General features: G+C 42.8%; 1 protein-coding gene across 1 annotated transcript; it reads right to left on the bottom strand.

Moving 5' to 3' along the window:
• Positions 1 to 6,017: 6,017 nt before the first annotated feature.
• Positions 6,018 to 23,882, bottom strand: SDC1 (syndecan 1). Its single transcript, XM_054383356.1, has 5 exons — positions 23,840 to 23,882; positions 8,610 to 8,771; positions 7,073 to 7,563; positions 6,735 to 6,864; positions 6,018 to 6,192 (listed from the first exon to the last, which is right to left on the bottom strand). The coding sequence occupies exons 1-5, from the start codon at positions 23,880 to 23,882 to the stop codon at positions 6,026 to 6,028; spliced, it is 993 nt and encodes a 330-aa protein (XP_054239331.1). The 3' UTR covers positions 6,018 to 6,025.
• Between the last annotated feature and the right edge of the window lie 2,350 nt (positions 23,883 to 26,232).

Genomic DNA, 26,232 nt, shown 5'->3' with positions numbered 1-26,232 from the left:
TAACCTTCCTGAGATGCTCATGCCTTCCCCACCCAGCTTCCTCCTTGTATACTGGGTGTGACATCAGGATGGGATCAAATATCCCCTGGGCTAGTTTGGTTCAGCCATCCTGGCTGTGTCCCCTCTGAACAGGGTTCAGCTGTGGGGCAATACCAACCAAGACAGGCAGCTGAGGCAGCGAATGGATATTTGTTACCATGCCAATGTCAGGCCCACTGCATAAGGAAGGGGCTGGCTGGGGCAAAAGATGATGGGGCTTGGAGTTCAGACTGTGACGTGAGATGCCTCCTGTTTCCAGGATTCATTCTTCTTTCTTCCACTTCTGGATTTTGTGCTCTCTCTTGCCTCACCTTCACTTTGCCTCACTTCGCTCTCCTTCTGAAAAAATCCAGTAGTTGCGGTATTAGTCCATTAAACTCTTTTTAACACAGAGCTATTGTTTGTTCTTTTGCTCCTGATCCTCCTTCCCATTCCATCAGGAGGCAGGTAGAGGGGAATCATGTGAGTAGCTGTGTTGAAAGCTCAGCTGCTGGCTGAGTCAAAACCTTTACACCCTCCCAGCTTCTGGTGCAAAACCCAGGACACATTTTTGCCTACTGGAAGTGACACTGACTTGCCTAATAAGTCTAGTCCTTTAACAGAAGTGGCTTTCAGAAAACCTCCACCTGGAAATATGGCTCAGCTCATCTTGCATTAAAAAAATTTTCTTCTCAACTCATAGTGAAGTAGCCTGAAAAACTTCAGTCTTGATCCAGAGATTTTAGGAGGAAAAACCTAAGAGGAATGGATTTTTTTACTGCTTTTTGTGTTCTTTGTACAGACTCTTGGCTAAAAGACATCCTGCTAGCTCAGGATCCTTTCATAGCATAATCTTCCTGAACATCAAACTTACCCTTCAATCCATTTTGACTTTTTGTCCCCATCATTAATGGAAGGATTCTCAAGAATTTTTATTATTTCGGTGTTTATACTTGCCAGCTTTTCTTTTTTTGCTCATCTCCATATTTTGCATTGTCCTGTACTACATCAGGCATGCAGAGAGCAACTGTAGAATTGGTCAGTCTGTGTTTTTCCAAGCTGAAAAAACCAAACACCATTAGTGAAGGAATTGATTTAGGGACCAGAACTCCAGACACTGCACATTAGTTTATTGTGGGGAAAAATTCTACTCCCACATAATTTTAATGTTTTTCCTTCGTTCCTTCCCAGCATGAATTAAACCTAGAGCATGTAGGTGATGTTAAGTGAAGGGTTCCCTAGCTCTTTGTATAATGATACCCATGATGCTGAAAGGTCCTTCTACTTGCTGGAAATGCCTTGGCCTCTACATGTTGTGTTGTTGCATTTTTTGTCCTCCATTTCTTACAGCTGCATCACACAATTATTCACCTAGACCTTTCTCCTCCTCTCTTATTCCCAGGTCAGAGCAGAAATTCCTGTTGTTACTCCAATGCCTGACCTTGTCCAGTTGAAGTTGATCCTAGTTGTTACTGGTCAGAACATTAAAATATTCTACTCTTGATATTCCACACTGTTGAGGCTGCCCAAATTCCCAACAGCAAGTATCGTTCCATGTATTTCCTTTCATTTCAGACAATATTTAGAAAGATGTCCCCAAAATGAGGTCTTTTATTCACACTAACTTCCTGTCTTGCACAACTTGCTGCAGGCTCCTCTTTAGCCCTTTCCTCATAATTTTACAATTCTTCCAGTAATCCCCAGCTTCCTCCTTCTGATTATTCATTTTCTGTGTGGTGCTGATAAAGCGCTTCACTGAGGTTCAAATAGATTAGATTGACATTGACTGAAAAAAACCCTGCTATTAAAAGGCAAGAGATCTGATCAGTTTGGCACAATCTACTTTTGGTGACTCTATTTTATATTTTATCACACATATCAGCATCCTATCTGTAAAACTTTTTTATCCTTCAAGTCCTTTTATAAGATCCTGCATACTGCTGAGGCCAAACATTTTCTCCCCCCTTTCTGTAGCGCTCTAGAATGGCCATCCTCTAATTTGACAAGTTTATTTAAAATACTATCCATCAGACTTCCAGCTTTATGAGCTAAACACTACCCCAGAATGCCAATCATTTAGTTTTGAACTTCTATCTCGTCTCCTGCATATTTAAAGTAAGTTTGGTTCTGTTTGTTTGTTTAGTTTTCATGCTACCTCAAATGAAGCAAATTTCACCCTGTACCTTTATTGCCCTACTTATCTCCATCACTAGTCCTGATAAGGATTCAGGTAAGGCATTGATGAAATGTCTGAAATAGCTTTTTTCTTAGCACCCCTGTAGAGTGGCCCTCATTTTTTTCCCTGTTCTCTACTTAAAATTAGAAGATTATACAGCCTTTTAGACTCGCTTTAGCTTCTTTTACAGGGTTTAATGCAACCTGACAAAACAAGAATTGTGAAAAGCCCTCCTCCTCCTCTAGTAGTTTGCCTTCTTTGATACTCAGTGCATTTACACTCTCCAGCTCGTTTTTCCAGAACAAAGAAGAGGTCAGATTTTCTGCCAGCCACATTCTTTGCATCTCACTTGTGAACGAGAGCAAATGTGATAATTGCTCCAGCATGGATGAAGAAAGTCAGGAAGCACAGCATACAGAAACTGACTCAGGGAAACCCATACTAGTCTGTGCCAGAAGAGAGTCAGACTGTCCCTTCTGCAGATTCTTAGTACAACGAAGTTTCTCTGAAGTGCAGACTGAGACAGTGTTTCACTTCTAAGAATTTTAACACAGACAATTCCTGCTCCCCTCAGCAATTAAGTTTTTTCTCTCCCTGCTACCTTAACTTCCCACTCTATCACTGACTAGAAAAGTGGAAGCAAAAGCCTTGGGAACCCCCAAGGAAGACAGTTCATAGGAGGTAAGACACTGCTATGCAAAACAGTCAACTCTGATCTTACACAAGACTTTTACCCAGTTTAAGGGAGTGGCAAAATTGGCATGGAGATAGAAAGCACTTTCCAGCTTTATCTTGGATATGGAAACAAAATCTCCTGAACTCAACCCTTCACTCCTTTTTCCCCATCTCAAAACATTCTGATTAGCAATATTCCTGCAAATATTTTCTAATGGGATACACATAGCCCATATGGATCCAGTGTAAGCAAGAGGAAATGACAAACTAAAAAAGTGATGGTTAGTTCACAGAACATAAAAAAAAGTTTCTTGCAGATCAAAGCCTGGTAAAAGATAGTAATTGTGTAAGTTGCAGCAAGACCCACCCTGACAGGCAGCAGCTTTTGACATCCTTATTTTGTGAAGGGCCTTTTCCTCTACTTCTGATGTGCTCCATCTTCTCTTCCAGCCATTGCACCACGGAGAAACTCATGTTGTACAGCAGAATACTTAGGACAGGCCCACAATGGCCTCCCTCCTTGGAGGTAATCTCCAAATATGTCTTGGGAAGGATGTTTTAAGAGGACTTGAGCCTGCTCCTGCTACAGCCCTCCCTGCTCTCAAACTCCTGGAGGCATAAAACAGGTCCAAGAGGAATCCTTGTGGAAGACTTACAACTTTTTGTCACTTTTTTTTGGGTGCACAAGTAAGAAGATCTCCCAAAAATCAGAGCCAGCATGAGATGCTAGAGGGTTCCAACAAAGATTTCGTTCATCTCCACTACAGTCTGTTCACGCCCCACACCACTGCGCCAGGGCACAGGAGCACACCTCAACCCAGCCAGCCAGGGCAGGCTAAGAGGGAAGTTGGCCACGCTCAGAGCCTTCAAATTCTGAGCTGAATCTCTGTATGTTCGGCACCAAAAATTCATATTTCTTGCTTGGAATACAAATTCCTTAATGAGCTGGGCAGTCTTAAAAACAACATCTACTTTGTGAAGTATTACCTAGAGCAGTGCTCACAGATCAGACACATTCTTGCCAAAATGCCATTTATTGCAGTATACCTTTACATGGCATACAGATAGCCAAATTCTGGATCTTCTGTTAGAATTCATATTTCATTTGTACCACTTAAATAACAGACTGTCACGTTTGTTTCACAAACTGTCAGTTTAGATTACCAAAATATACAGTTTTTTCCTTTCCCCCTAGCAAGGTTGTGAGGTACAACTGAAGTTTACTGCTTTATCTTCCTGTGCTTTACAAGAACCTTTTTATAGATAAACCTATCAAACAACATTTCTACATTCCTATACAAAGCAAAGAATTACAGCTGAAATTAACACCATCTGGTCATTGCATTAACCTATAAAAATTAATTCAGTTTAAAAAAAAAAAGACATAATGGACTTTGCAGCTTTACTTAAAAGCAGCCAGCTACACATATGCACAGGTTGTCCTTGTGCATAAAAAAAAAGAGTTTAGAATCAAGAAGTGTTGTGTTTGTTTTTTTGGTTGGTTGTTTTTTTCCCCTTGGATTTTCAGAGAAGGCACCAATTTTAGCTGCATAGCAGCTCAGGAGTGTTTTATACTTCATTTGAACTACACAGGTTTAAGTTTGACTGTTAGCTTGCAACATTTATACCAACTGTTGCCATGTTCTCCAATATTCTCCAATCATTCCTTCTGGCTCAACAGCACAAATATTTACATCAGCTGTAAACACTCCTCCATCTACCTCACACTTTCTGCACTGAGTTATGAGGAATTGAACTCCAAGAAGCTAACCAAAGGCAAAGCAGAAGTAAGGCTTGTGCAGAAGACCACACTTTTCCTCTCACTTGGTCTGAGATACTGTGGAGAACTCCAGACCCTCAATGAGGCCTCAGTGCCTTCTATCTAACAGCACACTGACCACCAACAGCTTCAGGCATCTGGACTTTCCTCAGGTGTTTTCAGCCCTTACTAGTCTGACATCCCTAGAGTTGCTTCTCTCCAAAGTGCAGGAACAGCTTCTGAAGAGCCATTCCATAGAGTTAAGCACACAAACTGTTGTATATATTTAAGGCCATCTTACACTTAGCCTTCATTAGGCTTGTTTCAGGAGCTAGACTTCTCTGCTCCTCACTGCAAAGCCATGATATGCTGCTTTCTACCTTCCACTCCTGTGCGCCAAGGTATCCTGTGGCATAGACGGCAGACCACGTTCCAAGACAACCACCGTAAACAGTGCACAGAGAGGTAGGTGCTACAACATGCCATCAGCCACCTGGCCACTACACAGTAGTGTGGGATAAGAGTATGTGCAGCAGGACAGCCCAGTCTAGATTTGGCACCAAAGAGAAGGGAATGTCCAAGATGAAACTGCTTAGAGAAAAAAAAAAAAATCAAATCAAATCTATTTCTTACCTAAGCCTAGAAAGAGCAAAAGGGCAGTGGGACAGTCCAATGCTACTGGTAAAATTAACTCTTTGTTTTGGGGTCTTTTGGGTTTGTTTTGTATTAGCACATGCACCTTGCTGCTTAGGAGCTGGTTCTCAGTATGGCATAACGCTTCCAAAATCTAAGCTATTTTAAATCATGTGAATGTCATTTGCTTACACCCTGCCCTTTACACCTCCTTGCACCAGAAATCATGTTCAGCTTGATGTTTCATAGGCATTAAGTGCTCCAAATATGGCAGTTAAAAAGAGATAAAGGATTGCAATGTACCAAACGTCTGCCCAGAGCAGCCATTAGTTACACTTAAAACATATCTATGAGTTAAATATGAAGGATTCTTGCTGTACAGAATTTGAGCACTGATAGTTGTTTATTCTTGCTAGCCCTTTCCCTAAATATCAAGAAGTTTATACATACAGTGCTCCCTTATCTTCTCCCCACTGCCTGCCCAGCAGTCTTTAGATAAATTGAAGTGAGTCTAGGAACTTGCAGTCCTACTTCTGTTAAAAAAAAAAAAAAAAAAAAAAAAAAAAGTTGTGCAAGAAAGCAGGGAATGTTCAATGAATCCAGATCTACTTTGTAGTTATAAACTTTCCAATGGCAAAGTGGTAAGGGCAAATAACCCAGTGATCATATGGCTTAAGTTTAATGCAAAGCACACTAGGAGGTCCACGTGCAGGGAGAGAAGAGTCCAAGAAAGATGGAATAAGAAGTGTCCTGAAGATAAATGTTTATGCATAGAATTCTTCTTGTTTGTGTGGTTTTTGGTATCCTCCATTAGACTGTTTTGGTTCATCCAGTGAATAGCTGCCTTCATCTTTTTTCTTCATTCTATACAGCATAAATGCAACTAGAAACACTGCAAACACCAAGCCTACCAGTCCTCCAGCAATAACACCTAGAAGGGGAAAAAAGCCATAAATTACTCTAGACACCACAGTACGACTCTAGGTTCCAGACTGCTTCTTATAAAGTTGGGGATCACCCAATGACTTCCAGAAACTAATTTGTCCCTTTGTCCCCTCCCAAACTGATCAGCCTCCAATTACCAAGAGCCTGCTCATCTACATAAGGTAAGCCTACAGAAGCAGATCTCCCACTGGGCCACACTGCAAAACATGCAAGGCTGTGTTGTTCAACTCTAGCAAGTTGATCCAGGCAGCACTAGTACAGTTTTACTTAATTTGAGAGGAGTGAATGAACAGGTTTAAAAATAAAATTCCAAATAACTCGCAGTGGCTGCTTTGCTCTTAGCAGACTAAGAATTGCCCCTACTAGGGCTTTCACAATGCAGAACCATGAATTCTCACCCCCAGAGATCTAACATAAAAAATCAGCTTTCACATTCAGAGATGTACTTGCAGAGCTCCAGCTTCTGCTGCCTGCAAGACTGCTACAAGAGTCTGCTTTTACCAGCTAGAAATCCAGAATACCAGGTACCTCCAAGAACTTCTTTTCTGTCCATAATTCCCGAGGCTCCTGCTGCTTTGGCATTCCTCCCAGAGTCAGGTAATACTTCTGAGTTCTGGGTGGGGACCAAATCCTCATCTTTAGTCAAGATGAAGTCTCCCTGTTAGAACACAAAAGGCAGGTTACTCACATTTTTCATCATGTCTGTTACTGGATACTTTCCACAGCTTTGTTTCTTCACATCTAAAACTCTCCACCAATGTAATCTATTAATTTTTTTTTTTTTTTTAACCAATTACCACCCTTTCCTGCAAAATCAACTACTAATTTAACCTCCCAGAAAGGGTGTCAAAGCTATTAGTCCTCACCGGGTCTCCAGAACCATCTTCAGAAACCTCTGCGTGCGTAGGAACAACATCCTTCGGAGCTGCTGTCGTGAGGATGGCAGCGACGTCTCCCTCATGATGGATGGTAGGGTGGGGCTCAGGCACATCTTTAGTGTCTGGCATATCAGAGCTTGGGATTTTAGGTTCGAGATTATGGACTGTGCCTGAGGCTTCTGAAGGATCTACATGAACCACTGAAGGGAAGTGAGTAGTGGGGCTTCTCACTGTTGTTGTAACCACATCGCTTGGTTTTTCATCGGGCGAACCCAGGACAGTTCCTTCATCCTTCACAGCCACAACTGGCTCCTCTGTCACTACATAACTAGTTGCAAAAGGAGATACTGCTTCCTTTTCAGTTCGGCCCTCAGTCCCAGGAAATGGTTGTTCATCAAAATCTGTTGGTATTGCCACTAGTGAGGAATTAGTTGGTTCTCCTGAGATTCTCCAGGTGTGAGAGTGGTCAGTCAGGGGACCTACAAAACCAAAAACCATATTATCCTTACAGTTCAGAGACCTATTAACAGTATCTACAGGATGCTGCGCTAAGGAGGATGCCTAAACTGCATAGCCATTCATAACAGCAGTTCAGTTTGTAATTTCTTGTATTTTCAGTGGAATAGGGAAGGGACAGATGTGCTGTTCAGCAGTACTTTGTTAGTCATACACTTCTCCCCAAGGCACAAGTGATAGTCTGTTTGTGGACAGATCAACAAGAGGGAAAGACGTTTCTAGTACCCTAGTTGCTCAGGACTGTTATCTGACACTTTTCCCACGAGTATTTTTTGTTCAGTTCAGAGCAGTCACCCATATATTCACACCTTTAGTCAGTGGTACGTTTGGTGCTGATTTCAGAGTCTTATTCCTGCAGAATTTTAGCCATAATACATGCATATGGCTGAAAAGAAGCAGAAGGATGCCATACTTTAGCTTTCGATAGCTTGCTCGTTCCTCAGCAGCATCTCCTAAACTTCAGCAGTGAACACCAAAGGTTTATCTCATGCAGTTTAGTAATCTTCCCAACAGACCTTTTCCACACCCTATAAGCCCTTTATTCTGCTCTTCAAAAAAAAAAAAAATTATGGCCCATGGGAACTTGCGTATCTGATGACAGATAAAATTTGCACTTGATTCATGGTGATACGTTGGGGCTTACACACCCTCAAATGGTATCTCCTACCAGTTTGTAAGGGAGGTCAAGCTCCCTTACGGTCTCTCTCTTCTCCATGAGCAAAGAATTACTGCAGTTTCATAACATTCTTCACACAATATCTCACATTAGCAGTCACATAGTTTATACCTTCTTCTGCTCACTTTCAAGTCTCCTGCATCTCACTGCCTGCTAGCATCTGAAGCAATATGATATGAATAGGTTAGGCTCTCTGTTCCAAACTCTTACATTCTGGGGCAGGCATGTGTATGATTCCTCTTTTCCCCCCTTTTAACTTGGATGATCATCAGGATCTCGATTGCCACGTTCTGGACGGATCAAGCACTAACAGTGCAAGTGCTAATAACTCACCTGCACCTGAACCAGAGAATGCATCCTCATCATCACCAGAAGAATCAAGATCTTCAGGAGGAAGGTTCAGATTTGTAGTTTGCTTTAAAGAGAAGGAGAAAAGGTACGTCAGTGATGAGATTAAAGCTATCACATTGCTTGCATGAAGTCTTCTAAGGGTTCCTGAAGGTTACACAAGCTTTCTTTGTTCAGATTGTGTTTTCTCATCTTTCTTCATTCCATCCCCCCTCCCCAAAACAGTAGTTCTGGTTAGTCCATTCAGCATTAGAAAGATCAGTCTTGCTGTCTCCCTTCTGTGTACTGCTTCCAGGCTGCGCTCGCTTTGGGAAAGAAGCGAGCAAGGAATCTGTTCAGAGCTGCATCCTGGTAGCAGGTCATGCTCAGTCTTTACACAACATTACCATTCTGATTCAGGATCTGACAGCTTAGGTCTTTGCTGATTACCAACCACTTAGTCTCTACCAAACTTGTTAGGGTTGGATAATGGTTGGACTTGATGATCTTGAAGGCCTTTTCCAACCACAATTCTATCTATGATCTGTGAATTACTGCATTATTTCTTAGAAGCAGGGAAAAAAGTGAGAGAAAACAATTTGGCTTCTCTGCCTTTTTCAGCCCTTCCAGCATCGTTCACATATTTGAAACCACAGCATCTAACTGGAAGTAGAATGAGATTCCTTTTTTCTAAGTGTGGGCACTCAGACTAAGTCCTGAGATAGCAGCCAGTCTTCCAAGTAGGAGAACACAGCTCTACCTCTCTCTAAGTGCTGAGGAGTATGCTAAACAGCACAGAAATTCAGTTGCCGAAACAAGAGGCCAAACCCCTGTTCTGTTGCACCTTTTGTCACAACACACAATGTTCAAAGCTGTTCAGAATATCCGAAGACAACAGCAGAGTGATTACTCTGAACACAGCAGAGTGATTACTTCTTGCATCTTTTTTGCCTCTACATGTTTACTGTTCCTGTCAGTACAATATACTTGACTCTCAGCTCATGACTAGCCTCAGGTTTGTTTCTGCAAGGCTACCATTACCCTTCCTTCTCAGGGAGGATCCTACCCCATCTAACTATATTCCCAGTTTTCCATAATTTTGACTTCTATCCCATCCTCAGGATGACCCCATCACCCTTATCCAGCACTGCACAATCATCCAAGCTGATCAGGAATTTTATCAGGACTGTGATGTGATCACAGAATATACCTGACTGGAAGAGACCTCAAAGATCATCCAGTCCAACCAAAAGAAGAACATACAGTCTCACCAGATTTGCAACCAAGCCCACTGCATTTCTCCAGCTTGCAGTAACACAGTTTCATCTAAAAATTACTTATTTTCATCCCAGGAAGAAGTTAGCCAGTACTAGTATGATCTGTCAAACAATGCAATTGAGCTCTCTCATTGTCATGTATTACCTTCATGGCTGTATTTATTTGCCCTCTCCATTTCATTCCTTTAAGATACCAGGCTTAGGCAGTTCTCTCTTTCACCCTTATCTATTCCCCACATTTCCACAGAACAACTAGTTTCCAAGGTGAACAACTAGCCCATTAGACTCAACTTCTCTGAAGACCAAGTATGCAAGCTGCCAGCAACCTTATCAGGCCCAAGATTTTACCCCTCCTAGGCAATCATTTTAGGTAGGTGATTTTTTTTTTTAAATAATAACAAGAAAGAAAGAATAGACATTAAACTTTTTAGCATTTTCCTTCTCTACTGGAAAAAAAAAAATCCAAGCCAAACTGCTTTTCTCTCAGGATTCAGCAAGTATATTTCTAGAGGAGATTCTAAGAAGAAATCAACCTTCAATTTCTTCTTTAGCTTCATGTCATGAGGTAATTTGGATTTTCAGATTTGCCCCTGCTTGTTTGCATTGTTCTTTTGCACTCATCCATGGAAAAGGAGGTTGGATGAATACTTCCTGTATATTTTCCTTTTCATGTCAAAGGTCAGTGACTCACAGTCTCATGGAGTACGAACTGTTGGTACATACAGAATTCAGGAAGAACTGCCAAAATTCCCAAACTCTGCTGCCTTGAGTGTCCTTTCCAGTACATTCATAAGTGAAGTCAGAGTTCAGAAATTGCATTATGGTTGATGGAGGGTGGGGGGATGCTGGGGACTCTCTCCCTCCTTTCTTGCACTAGCAGTGGCAATACAGTCCTTTGTTCTCCTACTTGGCTTGGTTTGGAACACAAAAGGAGGAAACATTACAAAAAGGGGTGCATTTTCCTCCCAGTGGGAAGACTCAACCTTGAAGCAGTTAGAAAGTTACTCCTCCAGCGTTTCATTGAAGAGACTGTTCAAGATATCACCACACACCATTATCAAGAATCAAGACTAACTTCCCTTCTAATCCTAATCTTCAAGGATCGCCCTTCCAGGATTCCAAGAACACCTGGACTGATTTGATGGTCTGCAAATCTTAGCAACACTCCTGAAAAGATCACAGACTGTCAGGAAACAAAATAGCAACTCTTGATCGTGACTACCCAGCCAGCACTCCTTCCCCTGTGGTGTTAATGAATGAGGCTTGTTCAGTCATGCCATGCTTCCTCTCTTATTATCCATCATGTTCAGCCAGCCTACCCTCGTATTTCTCCTCACACCTGAGCTTTCAGCCTCTTTCCAGGCTGCTGCACCTTCTGCCTCTCCATAGCCTCTGTCATGTGTTTCTTTGAATCCTAGTTTGATTTCTGTGTCTTAGATAGCTATGTCCTCCCCAGAGAAAGAAAGTCCAGTGCAGCCCAGTCTAAGCTAAGAGACTCCCACTATTCCAGCATAAAGTTGCCCAGCTGCTGCTCAGCAGCCATCCTGCAGACATGAAGGCAGATTCAGACCAGCTCCTGTTCCCCAAGACTGGCTACTGTACTTCAAGAAAATAAAAAACAAGTTTCAGGATTAATAAAGTCTGCTTTCCAAGGCTTAACTTGAGTTCTTAACGAAGGTACACTAAATGTGTCGTTCTGCTTAGCTGTCCCAAAAGGTCTTTTCCCAAGCTGCTCCTCTGGGAGGTACAGCATCTCCTTTTGACTCAGTAGTTTCAGATGTGACTGACTTTTTTTTTTTTTTGCCCTAAATAACTCAAGAGACAGTATAGGATTACGCAAATGTGAATACCCAACAAATGATGTAACTTTGTGACATCACCCAGTTTTGTGACACATGAAAATTAAGGAATGTTTGCCTCATTTATGTAACTACATTTATATAAAGACTACACTTCTTGCTCCATACTCTATAGCCTCAGTCAGCATGAAAGACAGTAACCTTTCCTTGTGACACCACAAAACACAAGTACTGCAGAAAGGTCATGCTTCTGAAATGATCTGCTGCTGAAGTATTTCAGACACAGAAAGGTTAACATAAAGCACTGACTCAGGACAGCATTGGAATGGATTGAACTAGTGTGGGTTTGCATTAGGAAGACAGTCTGTGCTGTTCAGATAACAAACACCTCAGAGTCGAGGTTATTCCATGATCTTTTATTGCAACTGAGTTAAACCAATGAGAAAGGTTTTGATTAGTCAAGAGGATTAGGGGCACAGAACAGACTGAACACCAGGCTGGGTTATCATATGAAAGAATTGCAAATAAATTCCAGCTTGAAGTGAGATTAATCTACCAACAACTTTGCATTAATTCAGCTTAAAATTTTATTATCAGACTGTTAGATATAATCAGTTAATGTGGAAGTACTTCTAGATATTACTTCTACCACAACCCAGTTTATTCTTCAGTCCATTGAGATTATCTGTGGACCATTCACATTGTAATTGATATCAGTGAGGCTTGAACACTTACATTCAGGCAGTCAATCCTTTGAAGAAGCTCTGATGGTATTTTGTGTATTCTAGTCAAAAACCTTTCAAGTCTTATACTGGACCTAAGATATGTTGGGTTTTTTACCCTTTTAGGTACCTTTCCCCCCTCCCCCCCACCTCCCCTTTTAATTAGCAGCTCAGGCAACAGATTAGAAATGCTTGTCTAGCTGTCTTGATTTGGTGTCACTGAATTCAGTTGCACCCAAGGGGTAAAACTGTTAACAGCATTTTCTATATACATTAACCAGTCCCTATTAACCAGTGGAAGACTCCCTTCTCCAAGTATCAAAGCAGCCTGGTTAGGGGAAATGCCAGGGAGACTTTTAGCCTCTGCTCTTGCTGAGCACTGTATTGTTGCAGAACAATAGTCATTCAGTTCTGCTGGGACAACCAGAAAGCTGCTTAGTGGCATCTTCAATTTAATCAAGCATGGTACAGGCTTTCACAACTCATTAACAATATTGTTGGCTCCAGAAGGCTGCCAAACTCAACTTTTTCTAATTATTCCTCAGTCTTCATCTCAATCATAGTCTTAATACATGAATCTGTCTGTGCTTATCCCATCAGCTGCCACGGAGTTCCCTCCATGCTAGAGCACAGATCTGTACTCCTCTCTCATGATGAAGGGGAGATTTGCAGTTTATTAGCTAGTCTCACCCCACCCAAACTGGGACCACATTTCTTTAATTTGGAGCCATGGTGTATGTAAAACAAAGCAGCTTTTTTCACATCGCTCTCAGAGGTAAGCAAAAACACTGGCTTTGCCACAAGCCCTAATATAGGCTAAGGATGATTTGTATCCCACTTATTAATTTGAGTTAATGATCAACCTGTTACAGCAGTCTCACAAACATTTGAAATCTTCCATTATCTGAGTAATGCTGTTGAAACAGCACATTTGTTTCTCCCCATAAATCCTTCTTACTCAGCCAAAAAGGCTGCAGAGAGCATTCTGCAAAATTCTTCCAGCTTTATGGGAATCAAAACCAATGGCTTGCTCTGCACTAGAGACATACAACAACAAGACAAGCATTTGCTCTCTGGTTTGTCTACTAAATATGGCACTGGAACATCCAGAAAAAGACTTTTACAAGGGTTTGAACAGCTCTGCAATATACTCAGAGGTTTGTCTCTAACCTTTTTCTGTGTAGTGATGAGCTGGGCTAGTCCCTCTAACAGAAACGCTATCTGAACCAGAGGAGCCTGAAGAGCTTCTAACATCAAAATATTAATATTAGCATGTGGGAAGACAAAAATCACCTGCTGAAAGAAATTTTAGCTTTTTTAAACCTTGATATTCTGCAGTTAACAGCACACACAAGATTAATCCCAGTCCCAGATGCCCACAGTCATCAGACAACTTAGATTACAGGAACAGAAACCCAGTAAACACCAGCATCCCGACCTATCCTCCTCCTTTTGCAAGCATACAGACTGCTAGCATTAAGCTGACCACGCATGCCTTCAGTTTTAAGTTAGCCAGGAATTCTGGAGTCGCTGAAACAGATCTGACAGTTGCAATTCAGAAGTGAAGCTTGTATGCAAGTCTCCTGTATCAGAAATCAACATCGGTGTGGCATCACCTCAGTTAACGTCTCTTCTAGTTGTTTCTCATGTTACTCCACTGCTTAAGCTGTTTGGTGACCCCATAGGTTAATGAAGTAGTTATCTTCCTAGAGCAGCCAAAGACACAGACTAACAGCACAAGACAAAGAGCAGAAAAACAGCCACAGACTGTCCCACAAACAGCCCATGGACTGGATAGTCTAGATTTCAGCAGTACTTCTATCCCTGGATGGAGTTCCAGTCAAGGCTCTTTGAAGCATTACACTTATCTGTCCTTCCTATTTCAGAAGGTGTTTTCCCCCCTCCCTCAATGAGCTTTTGCTGTGCACCAACTGGTTTCACCATCTCCACCCTTGCATCCACCAGTTTCTATCCACTGTAAGCTGCTTGGTGGCTTACAGTGTTCTCTTTCCAAAGAGAAGCAGTCTCAGGTGGATGTTCTTTTTCTCAACAAGAAAAGCACCATTTTAGCAGCAAGAGGTAAGTATGTCAGTTAATCTGGCTGCTTCTCTACAAGCTCATCATGAGTAAAAGAAAGCTGAAAAATTAAGTTCTTACTGGTCTATTTCTGGATAGTGACTTGAGAAAGAGACTGTCTTTGAGGGAGAGGCACTAACTTCAACAGCAGTTGCTTTTGTTTGAAGCATGATCATTCACACACAAGCTACCTCTTGGCACTCAGGCTCTCCAAGCAGTGAAGCACCTTCCAATGCCTACACAAAACAGGATGAGAGCTTTTAGGATCTGTTCCCCTATGGGCAAAAGGGATCAGGCTATAAACTCTGCCCACTGTCCACCAGGCTTTGATCCTCCTTTTCTGTCAAGTTTTGTGGTCACAGCTATTAAAGTATGCTCTGATCCTTTGAACAAGATGCAGTAGCTAAGGAACTTTTAAAAACATTCAACTATTTTGTATGTATGGGAGATATAGTCTCAATACTTCCAGAGGCTCACCTGGTAAGTACCACACTATTGCCTAATCAGCATTACATTTTCTTCCTACTGTGACAGGGCAACTTTTTTTAATTAAGTAGGGCTGAAACACAGCAATCAATATGCCAAGAACAAAAAGGAACCAGCCTGTCACCATCAGGTTGCATTTCACACTCAGCAGTAGGGCCCTTTAAACTACCACCTCCCACGAGAGCATGTCACTTCATGCTTCCTGGTCCATCCCCTGCAATCTCACGGCAAACTAGATTGGGGAGGAGGGGGAGAAAACATCATGCAAAGAATATTCCAGCAGGACCAGTTCCCCAATCCTGCTCGGTGCATGAATGCACAAGTGTTTATATTGGCACAGAGCAGAGTGCAGCAGCCAGGTCTGCTTGAGCAATTCATAGAGAAGCAGAGCTTGGGTTCCTGGGATGCTGAAACACATTCACCTACCCTCTGGCAGAGGGGCAGTAAAATACCCTGCCAGTGCCATGCATTATGGAAATGCACACCACTACCCGCAGACTGCAGGCAGCATGCAAACCAGCGTCTGACTCAAAGGGCTGCACAAGTTTATGAAAAAAAGGAGCATGGAGAGGAGTTGTAGGCAGTGAACACACTTCTGCTGTTTGTTCACCATAGGCAAGGTTTGTTCTGAAGTCTGACAGCAGCACTTCTAAGTATTCCCTGATCTCCTAAACACAGCAGCAAAGGCTGATTCAGAAAGATAGTAGCTTTTACTTCTCTCTTGGACCACTTGAACTTTACAGGAGGTCCAACACAACCGCAGTTTAATACAGGATAAGGAGAATATTGCAAGTCTTTAACAGAGAGGGCTGAGCAAAGCCAGGGGTAGCTGAAGTCCTACAGAGCTATAGCCATCACAACAGGAGAAGCATGTGGCTATGCAACACACAGCATCAGTGAGAATCTATCACTTGTGCTTGCTGGTAGAGGTATAGAGCACACCAGTTCCCATGTGGAAGAGCTGAGCTGCCTCCCAGTTCTCTCTCAGCTAGCTCCACTAAAAGTCTGGTTAGTCCTTCAGCAATACAGAGCAGTGACTCAAGTCTGTGCTCCTGCATTTTCACCTTGAGGACTTATCAAACAAATAAATTACTGCTCATTCATTCATGCCAGTCTGCTTCTTCCAGCCAAGCAATACAGCCCAGGCCAGTGAACAAGTTATTGCTCTCTACAACTACCTGAAAGGCAGCTGTAGTGAGGCCAGTGTTCTCTTCTCCCAATTAATTAGCGATAGGATGAGAGGAAATGGGTTTAAGTCATGCCCCAGGATGATTAGATTGGATATTAGGAAAAAAGTGATGAGGTGCTGGAACAGGCTGCCTAGGGAGGTGGTGGAGTCACCATCCCTGGAGATGTTCAAGAAGCATGTAGATGTGGTGCTTCAGCCTATAGTTCAGTGGTCCTGGTAGTTGGGTTACTGTTGGACTCTGCCTTTTCCAGCCTTAATGATTCTATGACTCCACGATTCTACGAATCTCAGTGATAGGTCAACACATACATAGACGTGGCATACAAGCACTCAACTCTGTATTGGTGGCAAGTGCAGGTTGTCACAACATAGCCGAAAGCAGGGTGCCTTCTGTTCCCTGTGTTCAAGGCAGCCTGTGTTCTGAAGATGCAGATTAATGAGAAACCTTTTCCCTGCAGCTAATCTCATGAGATGCAGCCAGTTCAGTTTTACACTGCAACTACTTTTATTTAAAGAGACTCCCTGCAGCTCTTTAACATACTTGATGGTTCAGGCATTCATTTCTTAAGACAGCACAAGAAAGCCAACACCTGTCAACACACTGACACTGTGCCTTCAACAGTGGTCCCAGCAAAACCAGTCCTTAGTCAATTATTCCCATCTACATGTTAACCTCTTGCCATGAACAAACAGTCTCACCTGCATCTGGGTGCAAAATCCTTTCTTTTGCCTCATATCTTGCCACCACTCACCCTGTCTTATGGAACCAGCACTGAGGACTGTCACTAGAGTGAAACTCACTACAAAACCAGAGACTTCCTGGCAAGTGCAGTAATACATTTCAGGTCACCTGATTGCTCCTTGACAGCATGCATGGGTTGGAGAAGCCAGCCTACTCTCCCCATAAAGCTAAGAAATAACCCAGCTCCCAGTAAAGCAGACCAGTTAGCATTACAGCCCTGAGACTGAAGAATGTAGTTCAAGATCAGGTTTGAGGGAAGAGCTGCAAAGGGTCTCCATTAATCCCATGAGATTATCTTCTAGTAGATCTGGCAGCTCAAACTGGTCAGCACTCAGCTGTAGGCCATGTGCCAATATGCCAAGAGGATTAAGCCTGTATGGTTCTCCTGCTAAGGCCATCACTGCAGAATAGTTGGTGCAGCACACCAACACCAGGACAGAAGAGAAGCAGTTCGATGACTTTGGTCCCACAGGAGCACAACATTCTCTTCTCATCTTCAGCCACTCAGCTCAGGAAGACCCAGCTCAGAACCCAGAGACCAGTGTCCATAGGAATGCATGACATGCATCTCATGCACAATAAGAATCACTGATGCCTCCCTGCATCCCCAAGAAAACAGAGCTATGCTTCTGTCCTAGGGAAGCCTGTTTCCTGGAGACAAATGCCATACAACTTGGTTTGTGGAACTACTACCCATTTCAAATGAGGTTCATGCCAGCTTTTGTGTGATCACCAAACTATCACAAGCAACATTACAGCTGCAAGAGTGCTCTGACATGATCAAATGTGTTCCCAGAAGTCAGAAGTGAGCTCATCACCATGCTACACAGTATTCAGAGCCAAGGGGGAGGGAAAAGGAGGAAGCTGTTCTATTTCACCTGAGGAAGGGAGCCAACATGCAGCCACGAATGCTTCCTGCGCTTCCTGCCTCCATGAATTATCAGGCAAGAGTAAGTGCAACAGCCTTCAGTATCCAGACACATGGCTAGGAGAAGACCCAAGTGCTTATCTCAGTTCCTGGAGCTTGCTGCTTCTCCTTGAAGCCTAGTAATTACCTAGTGCAAGATATGCCTAGGAGCCAGAATATAAAGCTGTAAGATCTTCTTGAAGGATCACAGAAGCATTTTTACTCTATTAGTGACATGCATATATGTTTCTCATTTGAGCAAACTGCTTGCAGTGCTACAGTAGGTCAGTGAAATCCAGGTTTCTGATAAAACTCGCTAGTATACCATCTAACTAAGGGCTTACTGGCAGTACTTCTGGTTCCTAGCAGCTAGGAAGTTACTTAAACTTCAACAGAAAGGTGAACTCAGCACCCTGGAGTACTAAGGGTCTCAGCTAAAGCAGATTAGTTGGTAAAAACTTAATGAGACTACTTTATCCTACAAATAATTAGCTTTATAACAACAAAAGTGCAGAACAAGGTATTGTGATCAGTTAAAGTTACAGTGGAACCACCCACACTTAAAGTTTTATAGAAGGATATGTCCTATAGCAACTGGATATATTCTACAGCAACTGCCTAAGCACAAGACAACAAAAATTAGTTTCTATTTGCTTACACTTCAGTGGCAGAAACATCTGTCAGCTGTAAGGCTGTTGTTATCAAATTCTGCTTTAGCTTCCCAGCTGATCTGCTCATAGCTGCAGGACATACATCAAGTCCTTCGTATCATTACAACCAGCCTGAGACTCAGCAGTCCAAGACAAGGCCTTCTTGATCACTTTTGGAAAACACCACATACATTTCCTGCAATATTTTGTTGTTGTTGTGGGGTTTTTTGTTAGTTTGTTTTTTCTTTTTTGCTAATAAGATCTATTTTCTGTACACACATCCCAGATATCTGTGACCTATGAATGTTGTATTTCATTATAAATTTCATCTCCATCTCAGTTGCAGCAGCAGTATCAACCCTTTTCAGACACACTCCCCACTGATGAACTGATTGATCAGGGAAATGGAAGCATCCAGAAAGAGCTGTCTAGCTTGAACAGACGCTGTCCTAGTCTCCATCTCACATGTGCACACCAGATGGCAGGACCAGTCACACCCCACAATCTGATCCCTTAGTGCTCTTGTCAGTCTGCTACAGAAGCCCTTGACTATTTGCAAGGGAGCTACAGAAGCGAGTTAGAGTTGGGCTGCAAAATGAGTCAATGGCATTCAGCAGCTCACTTCTGATTTGGTCATGTTCCCTATAACTAAGCTCTAACCAGTTCTAAGGAACTGTGTTCTTGCACACTATGACTCACACCAGTCAGCCACCAGTCTGTTAATAAGGAACTTGCAAGTCTTCAGCAGAAGCCAGTTGCTGAACTCATACAGACCCTGCACGCAGCTGTAGATTTTGGTTTTGATCATGTGCAGGGCAGCTTCTCTGCCTTGGTGGGTCTTACACTAACACACAAGGTTAAATACACTTTTTTACATTTGCTTCTATGCCTCACCATTACAAATTTCATGCAAACCACCATGGATGTGAAGAAATCAAGTCTCTCTTTACATTGAGGCATACTATCACATCTCTTCTATCCACATGCTCTTACAGTGTTGACTAGGTCTAGACTGCTTATAATGCAAAAGCCATCCAGGCCAAACAGATGCAGTCAGACCAGCATGACTAAGCTATGTGTGAAAGGACTAAAACATAACCACAAGATGCAGGAACCACATCTTGGATGAGGAATACACTGTTCCCCCATCTCAGAGGTCTCCTCAAAGAGGCACTTTCACCATAACCCCTTCATTCCACATAGTTTTAGCAGTTCCTGAATGCAGGAGCCAAAGAAAACCAGCATGTGTTTCAGGAACTACTAGTCTCCCTAGAATAATCAGCAAGCCAGATGGTCTTGGGCACAGGCTGGACCACATTGCATGGTATTACTTGAACATAGCACAGTTCAGACTGAACAAACCCCCTTTGAGAAATATGCATGCTCATAACCAGCAAGTGATCTGCCCTTATACAATGATGCAGAGATGAAGCTCTCAGTGCCTCTTCCTAGGACACTAAGAATCTCTGCATCCAGGTTTGCAAGAGCTCATAATCCTGCATGCAAGAGAAAGTTTTGACAGCAGTTGCTTACTACTGCCCCATTTACAGTTAAATAATGGAACATCCCAATGAGATTATGGAAACTGGCTGGTGTACTTCCAGGCTGAGTCATGAGGGTGTCGAAGTATCATTTCAAAGCTGAAGCACCAAATAAAGTACTTTTTAAAACCCTGCTGCTGCAACCACACTCTAGTCACCTATAGTTCTACTCATTTCAGAAATTAGGATTAGGCATTTCTTGACCAAACACCTAGAGGACTAGACTGACTCTGACCTAGAGTCACTCAGTTGCACTGTTTAGTATCACATCTGTACAGCAGAGCCCTGAGAGAGGAACTGTTACAAAGGCAGGATAAATCACCAGAGCCTCCCTTTGATCCAAGTCTCACTAACTTCAGCTACCTCATGCCTCCTCTTTTAGGTATATCACTTGTTCACCTGTCTTCCCCATGGCCTTGTTTCAGAGCAGTCACTGAATCAACTGAAGACATTAGTTTAGCAAAGATGCTACCACATTTGTGGAGTCTAGATGCTCTCATGGCAACTAAGATTTATGTTGTGATTTGGACATTGCTGTGTTTTACACATCTATACTGTGAAGACAAGACATCCACCTTGGATGGATTGTCAAACACTAAGACAATCAGTAAAACAGTACTGAAAATTGTAAGGCAAGGTTAAGTGCTTCAGGTCCAAGTTACTCCTGTCACCATGTCACTTAGTTCAGACAAGCTTCCGGCGAGGAGTACCATTGGGACACCTCAATGCTACACAACGAGATCAAACTTGTAAGACATTGTTCAAACATCACTAAGTTCAAAGATATTTCATATGTAAATAAACTTCTGGATCTATTCACTGACTACCAACTCTAGACAGCACAATCTATCTCTAAAGATTAGAGGAGTATAAAATGCTGAAGAACCACCTTATGGGCCAGTTCTGAAAGCACATTCCAGCACTCCAACTACAACACTGAATGTTTTTCTGCTCCAGGTTTGTAGTATTCACCTCACAAACCTCAGCTGATTGATCACACAGAATTTCTCACGCAACTGCAGTTGCTTATCCTTCTGAAGCATACGAAAAGGTTCAGTTTTCAATAAGAGTCATGATCTCCCATTACAAACTTTCACTTTCTTTTACTGGATGCTACAGTTTTCACAATTTCATAATATTCTGGGCTTGCTGCCAGAGACCCACTGGCTACATCCATACTAGTAAATTAAACAACATCAGGGAACATCCCCAGGCACTGGAACACAATCTATACCATCAGGCTACGAGAATGATCTCTGACACAGTTTTGAGCCTTGCCAACTGGTATGCCCCCAAATAATGCATGTGAATGTTTCCTGCAGGCAGGCTGGTGCGGGGGGAGTGTTAAGGATAGATCAGATATCAAGATTTGCTGTGCAACTGGGCCTCTAGCATTTAAATTGCCCACAGCACCACCAGTGCCCAGTCTGTTTTACTTGCTGGAAACAGTGTAAGGAGGTTTGGTGGATCTTTTAAATTCTTTTTCTCTGGGGAGGTGGGGACATAGTGAGCATTTAGCACTTTCCAGCTACTACAGTAATAACTTCTAATTACTCATAATTGTATCTGTAGCAAGAAGCTCACCACCATTTCATAGCTCAGTGCAAATACAGATACAGACTGAGGAACTTTCTGCAAGTTAAACATGCTGGAGAGCAGAGCCGATGCTGCTGGAGGATTAAGCTAGCAGCTCTCCTCTTCGAGGCCATGAGTCAGTTGATGTAAGCACCTGATAGCAGAGCACTCCTTTGCCACTGCCCAGACATGCCAGAATCAGCCTCTTTTGTTAGGCGTTTTGTTCACTGATGGGAAAGTAGTCACGATCTAGATGATTCCTCCGTTAGGACAGAAAGAGATTCAGAAGTCAAAGCTGTCTAGCTGCAGGCTGTTAGGCAGGTTTCAATCCAAGCCTCACTACCACTTTTCAACTGCAAGAAGGTGCCAGTTACACCCTGTCAGAGCCAGTGAGGTGGACAAATCTCAACTGGCCATCAAATCTGCCAGTGTGAGACTATTACAGATTCATAAGCAAAAGCACAGCAGAAGAACGAAAAAATACTGCATCTACTGGTAGTTTTGTTAGATATGAATTCAAGTAAGCTTTGTGGGTTTACTCCTCTTTCCTTTCAATTTCTTGACCAAAGAAAGCCTGGGCTCTGTCCCTAAATAAGGTACCTATTAGCTCGTCAGTGGGTAACAGATCTCTCCAGAGATGCTTTCACCCAAGACTGATGTTTTGGTAGATAGGCTGCTCCAAGCTCCTCTGGTTGTGCAGAGCACAGGCATCCAATCTCCCAGATCACCATCCCAGGGTCAGGGCATATAGCCTCCAACCTGTGCTCTGAGATGGTCAATTAATAGCAATGACAAGAGCAGATGTCTATAAATACATGTATCTATTTTTGTATTTCTCCACTCTGCTGGTCCCAAAGCATACAGTAAGGTAGCAATAGGGTCCTGTTCTGGGAAAGAGCCAGGTAGCTTCTTCCTACAGCACTAATCCCCAGAGAACATACAAAGGCTCCCCACTAACACAGCCACAACAGTACCACTGCTATGAGACGAAGCTTCACAAGAGCTCTCATCTGGAAATTGTTATGTTAATCATCGGTTGCTCTCCAGATGAGAGACTGGTTCCACTCTCCCCTGATCACCTCTGGCTTCAATATATGGTCTGCTCATCAAGTAATCCCTAGATGCAAGGGGCTGGGCTGAAGCTGCTGACTGGCTCTGACCAGGATGTGTACTGCCACCAGCATTAGAAACTAATTAGAAGAGCTTTCCTGTGCACAGTACAAGACAGTCATGGTCTGCAACACTGCCCAGAAAACATTCCCCTTACAACCGGAATGGGGTTCAAACTTCCTTCCATTTAAAAGGCAGTAAGCTCCTCCTCACATGGCACAGGCAGACAAAGAGCAGCCCCTGTTCTCTAGCTACGCTTGTGTATGAGCAGGTGATGAAGCTGGGACACTCAGAGAGGTTACTGCATGAACTGGCTGTACTTCACAGGAGGCTGGTTGACAGAAGTGTGTGCCTGTGACTGCCTACAGACAAAAAAAAAAAAAAAATCAAGACTGTCAGCTCTTGTTCTCGTGACTGGCATGCAAGACAGGAAGTGCAGAAAAGTTACAAGGTAGAATACGACAAGGACACAGAGCCTCCATGAATGGCAAGATACCCATGAGTATTTTAAGCTGGTTGGCAGGCAGTTCTCTATCTTTTATCACTGCCTTTGATTTAGCCAGGAGTCATTCTGCAACAGTAATCCTGAAGCTTGCTTCTCACACTGAAGAACCTTCAGTTATCAGAAAAGCTCCAAACACTGAGTCAAAATGAGTCAAAATGAGATATTAAAGAGAACCATGCTGCAAAAACAAGGGCTATGGAGAAAATGGTTCTGCCAGAGAGCACAGCAGCCAGACATGCAAGTGAAGCAGCAAGAGCAATTCAATTGACCAATACCCAAAGGAGTTTCAGACTAGAAGCCTAGGAGGAAAAGCCATGACTTCCAACACCTCCATGACTCAGTTGTAACTGCAGCTCCAGTGACTCAACGGGAAGTTCTATTACCAACTCCATCCAAATCCACTAACACACTGGTTCCCATCCAGCAAAGCAAGCCTCACTGGTGGGACTGGTCTCAGTGGTGAGATACAAACATTACAATCAAGCATGGCAAGAAGCCCAAGCTAACAGACTCCGTTGGACCCATGCCGGTTCCACAAGACCCAGAATGTCAGCTGCAGCCAAGCACTGCTTGAGAAACTGAGAGGTTGGGAAACCACCACATTAGCAGATGTTGCTCCACAAGAGTTGCTCATAGGAGGTCCAAATGTTATCTCACCTTGAGGTAAGGCTTCATAGTGCAGCAACTTTTCCACTAGCATCTCCACAGCAGAAAGTACACTAGCCCAGGTTTCCAGCTGAGCCAGATAAAGCTCATTTCTGTGGTACACCAGTAGCCCAGCAGAGCAGTGGTTCAAATGGAGTAAGCTTGTCAACTCTAACTTCAGAGACTTGTTAACCAAATTGACACTCAGCATTCCTAAGGATACACAACATGCTCTCTATGTTTTAGAGTATCTTCTCAGCTCAGAAGACAAATGAGCCTGAAAGAAACATCAGAAGTCCTTACACTGGTGACTAAAACAACTTCCACTTTGTGAATCCACTGCCTGTATCAAACTCTAGAGAATAACAAAGGTTCCTCATTTCTAATCCACAAATAACCAGTGCCTTTACACACTAAAATGCTGTAACATCTCAATACCTTACAATTCTCCTCTAACACATCCACTTACATTTCTGTTCATACTCCTTGCTTCAGAATGCTGATACAGGACCCAGCTACACACCCTAATTTCTCTCACAGCCTTTAGCAGAGCAAGACTAGAGTATTATTTGAAGGCACTGATGCAGCTGCACTAGAACAGAAGCAAGCTGTTGTTCTACATGAAAGCTGTTGATTCCTACTGCTTTGCTAGTTCTCTTGGCACAGAAACAGCATCTGTCCAGTCTGTTTGTGGAGATGGTTAAAATAAAGTTTCACAAATAAAGAGACTATCACTTTGAGCTAAATTGCTTGCAGAAAAAGACACTAAAAGTATCTGTGCTCTCCTTATATGCAAAATAAGATCTCGTCAAAGCAGCCCCGATAAAGCAACTCACCTTGAAGTAGATGTGCAGGGGCTGGTCAGATAATCACTGTCTTTGGCTCCACTGGTTACATCACCAGGACTATAATGAGAGCTTAGGCACCTAGCACACACACACACCCCCCTACATTTAGGTGAACATCAACTGAACAAATGTTGTGACTAGTGCCATTTGAAATACCCTATGTCTCAGTGAATGCATCAACCTCCAGCTGTTCTGGAGCACCGTATCTGTGAATAAAGAGTAGGAAACACCTAAGATGAGAATACTAATGCTGCAATGCTGAAGCACTGCAATTTTATCATTGACAGCACCTCCCTAGAAAAGGAGTCCTATCTTCTCTCTCCCAAGAAGCTCCCTCATCCCTGTAGTAGGCCTAATAAAATCCCAGCTCCCTACATGTCACATGATACAAACAAGTGTGGAATGTCCCTCTCAGAGGAATTAGTATGGTTCCTGGCACAGGAACCACTTCCAACAAGGTTAGGACAAAGCAGGACATAGGCCACCTGGAGACATCCAAGCTCTAGCAATGCAAAACACGTATTTAAAATGGACCAATTTTGCTGCTAAAACAACAGCTTACATTTCAGGTTAGTGCACTAGCTCAATTTTAGAAGGCTTACAGGTTTCTCACGCTTGCTGTAACTTGTCTTGGGTTGTTACAGAGGATTGTTCGGTTTCTAGAAGTTTCAGAGTGCATCCATTAAAAATGTTAGCTCTTCTAGACACTTGAAACCAAGAGAAACCTGGAACAGAAGACTACCAACTTGCACAAGAGCCTCCTTACATGACACAAGCCACAATTTATTTGTTTCTGCTCAAATCAGAGTTGACCAGACACAACAGAGGCACCATTTTACTGGAAGGCAGCCACCAGCAAGGGGGTGTTCAGATGGAGAAGCACTGTTTGTAGTGCTTGATAAATAACGTGACACTGCTCTGCATGTTCTACAGAAGAAAGTGTTTCCTCCTTATCCACTGTCTACATGTTTAATAAGCAAGATGGGCTGCCTAATTTCTTCTAATTAGTTTACATTCAGATAGCAATGACATCACCCTTGGAAGGTTCTGTCTGCTCTGCTAAGTTTGTGTTAACTGCCAGCATGCACCTACACCAGATGAAACAAACCCCTGTTTTCCCTCGTGATATAAGCAGGAATGTCCACTGCCCTCCTGCAGCAGGCTATGCATCTTGGCTCAGCTGGCTTCATGAAAGGGTTATATGCTGTAAAAATTTCCATTTCAGAGAATAACTAAGTTAATCCATCAAGATGCATTCTTATTTCAAGGAAGTCAATTCCTCTATCGTAAGAACAGAGAGCAATTACTCTTACATGAGGTGTTTTGAGCAATAAAGTGTCACCTTGAAGAAGAATATGCACCTCCCCAACCATTCCTGTGGGTAAGCATACTCAGAAAGGAAACTTATCATTTGGCCACTTTCTTGTTCCTGGTTATTACTTCTATGACAATACACATCGACAAGTCAAGTCATGCAGCAATAGTCAAGGGTCAAGTATTGTGCCAAAAGCGGTGGCACACTTTCCAACCACCAAGAACCCAACAAGGCCATGCCAG

The sequence above is a fragment of the Indicator indicator genome, chromosome 9 (assembly GCF_027791375.1).
Source record: "Indicator indicator isolate 239-I01 chromosome 9, UM_Iind_1.1, whole genome shotgun sequence".
Taxonomy (NCBI): domain Eukaryota; kingdom Metazoa; phylum Chordata; class Aves; order Piciformes; family Indicatoridae; genus Indicator; species Indicator indicator.
This window is presented reverse-complemented; position numbering and strand designations above follow the sequence as displayed.